This window comes from Eutrema salsugineum, unplaced genomic scaffold (assembly GCF_000478725.1).
Source record: "Eutrema salsugineum unplaced genomic scaffold, Eutsalg1_0 scaffold_106, whole genome shotgun sequence".
Taxonomy (NCBI): Eukaryota; Viridiplantae; Streptophyta; class Magnoliopsida; order Brassicales; family Brassicaceae; genus Eutrema; species Eutrema salsugineum.
The window spans coordinates 6,816-9,689 of NW_006256904.1; the positions used below are offsets into that span (position 1 = coordinate 6,816).

Genomic DNA, 2,874 nt, shown 5'->3' on the forward strand with positions numbered 1-2,874 from the left:
AATTTAGGAGTTTCTATTTGTAAGATTAGAACTCCCTCTTGTCAATATAGTGCCATTTTGGATCAGAATATGACTTTCCTTAAAAAGAGTACCAGTTTTCTGATTTTCATAGGAGAGTTTTGGTGTAGCTAAAGGAATAAGAAAACAAGTAAATGATGCGTCTCCTTTGAAATTTAGAAGTCTCTACTTCTTATGTGTATGCTCAGAACTCCCTTTTGTCAATATAGTGCCATTTTGGATCAAAATATGACTTTTCATAAAAAGAGTCTCAGTTTTCTGATTTTCATAGGAGAGTTTTGGTGTAGCTAAAGGAATAAGAAAACAAGTAAATGATGCGTCTCCTTCGACATTTAGGACTCTCTGTTAATCAAGGGAGATCTATCAAGTCAATCCGTACAATTCATACAAGATCATCTTCTAAACTTGGGTTTACTTCTACAGCAAGCAAGAAGATGTCTTTCCCTCCAAGTCTCTCTTCTTGTGACCGTTTGAAGATAAAGGAAGAAGAGTCTCTCCCCTTATCCTCTTTATGACCGTTGTACATAAGGACAAAAGCTGCTTTTGCTTTCCTCTTTTTGCTTTTCTCTTTTTCCCTTATTTGGAGAATAGCCTAGGAATCTCTTTAGTATATTCTTTCTGCTTTTACTTGCTGTAATTGCTTACTAAGAAATGAGAATCATCTCTTTCTCACCATTCTCTCTACTCTTCATCGTGTTCTTCATTCAAACTCTCTTAATCTCTCTTAATCTTATCTTAATCCGCTGTTAATCTTTACATTCTCTCATGGTATCAGAGCCAGGTTCCGAAATCTGGTGATTAATCTTGCTTATTCTCATCTCTTATTCTCTTATTCTCATCTATTCCATCCCCTCAAATCTTCGTGTTCATACTCAAACCCAGATTCATCCGTACAAACCACTTTTCTTTTGAAATACTCGATCTTTGTTCTTCCTTTTCTCATCTCTGCGAGTGTTAATGGAAGGAAACAAGGTTCCTGTTTTACCTGTGGTGCTCAAAGGAGCTGATAACTATCTGCTTTGGGCAAGAACTGCCAAAGCTGTGTTGTGTGGAAGAAACCTTTGGTATCATGTTGAAGATCCAAAGGATGTTAAAGGCAAGACCAAAGATGGAGGAAAGGAGATGCCTTTGAAAGATTCTGTGGAATGGTTCCAAGAGGATCAAACGGTGCTTGCTATCCTTCATGGAGCTCTAGATCTGTCGGTGCTTGAGTCCTACTCCTATTGTGAGAGTGCAAAGGAGCTTTGGGAAACCCTGAAGAATGTGTTTGGGAACACATGTAATCTCACAAGGGTATTTGAGGTCAAAAAGGCGATTAACTGTCTTCACCAAGGAGATCTGGACTTCAATACCTTCTTTGGGAAGTTTAGGTCTCTATGGGCAGAGCTGGAGATGCTCAGGCCTGCTACTGTTGATGCTGAGGTTCTAAATGAAAGGAGAGAGCAGGACAAGGTCTTTGCTCTTCTAATGGTGTTGAATCCAGCTTTTAACGATCTCATCAAGCATCTTCTTAGAGCTACAAAACTACCAAGCCTGGAGGAAGTCTGTTCTCAGATCCAGAGGGAACAAGGGTCTTTGGGTCTCTTCGGCAATAAAGGAAGCGACTTGGTGATGGCCAACAAAGGTGAAGCTGCAGTAGCCAACAAAGGAGCCTATGGTGGTGAGGACCGTGAGGTTTGGGTGTGTGAGCATTGTAAAAAGAAGGGTCACCTGAAGAGCAAGTGCTGGATCCTGTATCCACATCTCAAGCAAAGCCGCAGCAAAGACCAGAGAAAGCCAAGGGCGAATGAAGCTCATGCTCAGGAGGAGGCTGGCCCCTCAGACCGTGAGAAGGAAGGGGTTGCTATGAGGGCCTCAGCTGAATATGTGAAGAAATCAGACCTGGATGCTCTCATCAAGGCTCTTAAAGAGTCTGGTAAACCGATTAAAGCCTTTAGCTTTCATGCATTACATGATCATATCTTGACTAATCATACTGCTAATACTGTTGTGGATGATCATTCTTTAGAAATTCATACTGCAAATCATGTCTTGAAAAGTGATAAACCGCTTATTGTTGACTCTGGAGCTAGCCATCATATGATTAGTGATGCTAAATTGATTAGTAACATGAAACCTGCATTAGGAAATGTGATCATTGCAAATGGTGAAAAAGTTAAGATAGAAGGCATTGGTGATCTTAAGCTGTTTGATAAACAATCTAAAGCATTTTACATGCCCTCATTCACATCTAACCTCTTGTCTATTAAGAAAGCAACTACTGATTTAAACTGTTATGCTATATTCAGTCCTAATGAGGTTTTCTTTCAGGATATTAAGTCAAGTAAGCTTCTTGGACAAGGAACTACTAAAGATGGGCTTTATGTTCTTGAAGACACTAAGCCATCTTCTCTATCTAATGCTTTTGTTTTTAGTTCTGTTGTTGAAATAATGCATTGTGGCATGCTAGATTGGGTCATCCCCATCATAGGTCTTTGAATCTGATGTTACCTGATGTTAAGTTTGATAATAATGCTTGTGAAGCTTGTATCTTGGGTAAACATTGTAGAACTGTCTTTCCTAAATCATCTACTATTTATGAAAATTGCTTTGATTTAGTTCACTCTGATGTATGGACCTCTCCATGTATGTCTAGAGAAAGTCACAAATACTTTGTTACCTTTATTGATGAGAAATCTAAATATACTTGGATCACTTTGTTACCATCTAAAGATAGGGTGCTAGAGGCCTTTATGAATTTTCAAAAATATGTGACTAACCATTATAATGCTAAGATCAAAGTGTTTAGGTCAGATAATGGAGGAGAATACACAAGCCAAGCCTTTAGGCATCACCTTAACCAACACGGAATTGTCC

The 2,874-nt window shown here is 39.0% G+C and overlaps 1 protein-coding gene across 1 annotated transcript; it reads left to right on the plus strand.

The window, feature by feature from the left end:
* Window positions 1-1,134: 1,134 nt before the first annotated feature.
* On the plus strand, window positions 1,135-2,565 carry LOC112090204. Its single transcript, XM_024160890.1, has 2 exons — window positions 1,135-1,933; window positions 2,329-2,565. The coding sequence occupies exons 1-2, from the start codon at window positions 1,141-1,143 to the stop codon at window positions 2,334-2,336; spliced, it is 801 nt and encodes a 266-aa protein (XP_024016658.1). The 5' UTR covers window positions 1,135-1,140; the 3' UTR covers window positions 2,337-2,565.
* Window positions 2,566-2,874: the final 309 nt, after the last annotated feature.